General features: G+C 50.0%; 1 protein-coding gene across 1 annotated transcript; it reads left to right on the top strand.

Moving 5' to 3' along the window:
- The first annotated feature begins 222 nt into the window (after positions 1-222).
- On the top strand, positions 223-1,167 carry LOC123362936 (olfactory receptor 52K2-like). The gene has a single exon (XM_045003517.1). The coding sequence runs from the start codon at positions 223-225 to the stop codon at positions 1,165-1,167; it is 945 nt and encodes a 314-aa protein (XP_044859452.1).
- The last annotated feature ends 318 nt before the right edge of the window (positions 1,168-1,485 follow it).

Consider the following 1,485-nt stretch of genomic DNA (forward strand, 5'->3'; position numbering starts at 1 on the left):
ATGTCTTTTGTCAGTGTGTGAAGAGTGACCAATCTGCTTCACCAACAAGAACAGTCTACAGTAGTGCATGTAGTGTCTCAAATTCACATTGTCTCTCCATCCAGGCATTTGTACTACGACCATCACCCTTGACCCTGGGCACATACAGGAAGTCAGGAGAACATACAGTGCATGCAGGAAACACCATTCTACCTCAGAGTTGGACACCTTCACTCTGACTCCATGTCAAATTCCAACACAACCGACTTCACTAACCCCTCCACCTTCATCCTGCAGGGTATTCCTGGCCTGGAGGCAGCCCATGTATGGATCTCCATCCCCTTCTGTGCCATGTTCATCATAGCCATCTTGGGGAACTTTGCCATCCTGTTAATTGTGAAGATGGAGCCAAGCCTCCATGGGCCCATGTACTATTTCCTCTGCATGCTGGCCAGCACTGACCTGGTCCTGTCTACATCCATCATACCCAAAATGCTGGCAATCTTCTGGTTCAATTCCCGGGAGATAGATTTCAGTGCCTGCCTCACCCAGATGTACTTCGCTGGCTGCTTCTCATTGATGGAGTCCGGGATCATTGTGACCATGGGTTTTGATCGCTACGTGGCCATCTGCCATCCCCTGAGACATTCCACCATCCTGACAATCCCCGTGGTGGCCAAGATGGGCCTGGCTGTGGTGCTGCGCAGTGGCATGCTTGTACTGCCCTATCCCTTCCTGGTAAGACAGTGGCGATACTGCAGAACCAACATCATCCCCGAGCCATTCTGCGCACACATGGGTGTGGTGAAGCTGGCCTGTGGCGACACCCAGGTCAGCAGTTACTATGGTCTCTTTGTGTTATTGTGTGTAATGGGTCTGGATGGGATTTTTATCACTGTGTCCTATATCCAGATCCTCAGGGCCATCTTCAGCCTCCCCACAAAGGAAGCCCGGCTCAAGACTTTTGGAACCTGCGTCTCCCACCTCTGTGTCATCTTAACCTTTTACATCCCAGGTCTCTTCTCCTCCCTCACATACCGTTTTGGAAAGAATGTGCCCCTGCATTTCCATGTTCTTATTGGCAACATGAACCTACTGATGCCACCCATGCTACACCCCATCATCTATGGGGTGAGGACCAAAGAGATCCGGGACAGGCTGCTCTGGTTCATTACTCATAAGGCATGATTTAGTTGGGAATTGGTTCTGCTTTGAGCAGGGGGTTGGACTAGATGACCCCTGATGTCCCTTCCAACCCTGATATTCTATTATTCTATGATTCTAACTAAAGTTTTCTCCTGGTGCTCTGGTTCTGAGACTGAGCTCCGTGAAGCACTTGAAAGGACATTAAATCCTTTCCTGACCTTCCTGTGCTGTGTCAGCATGACAAACTGGGGAATCGGACTGTATAGACCTCATTAATTCTTAGCAGTTAGAAAGGTGGCAACAAATTGGACCCTGAGACCTTGCTGGGCTCCCTCTATTCTGGGGCTGGACTGGGAGCTG

This window comes from Mauremys mutica, chromosome 1, assembly GCF_020497125.1.
Source record: "Mauremys mutica isolate MM-2020 ecotype Southern chromosome 1, ASM2049712v1, whole genome shotgun sequence".
NCBI classification, from domain to species: Eukaryota; Metazoa; Chordata; order Testudines; family Geoemydidae; genus Mauremys; species Mauremys mutica.

Bases quoted from the DNA above. Each gene is read 5' to 3' on its own strand.
- LOC123362936 (XM_045003517.1), top strand. From the start codon at position 223: ATGTCAAATTCCAACACAACCGACTTCACTAACCCCTCCACCTTCATC.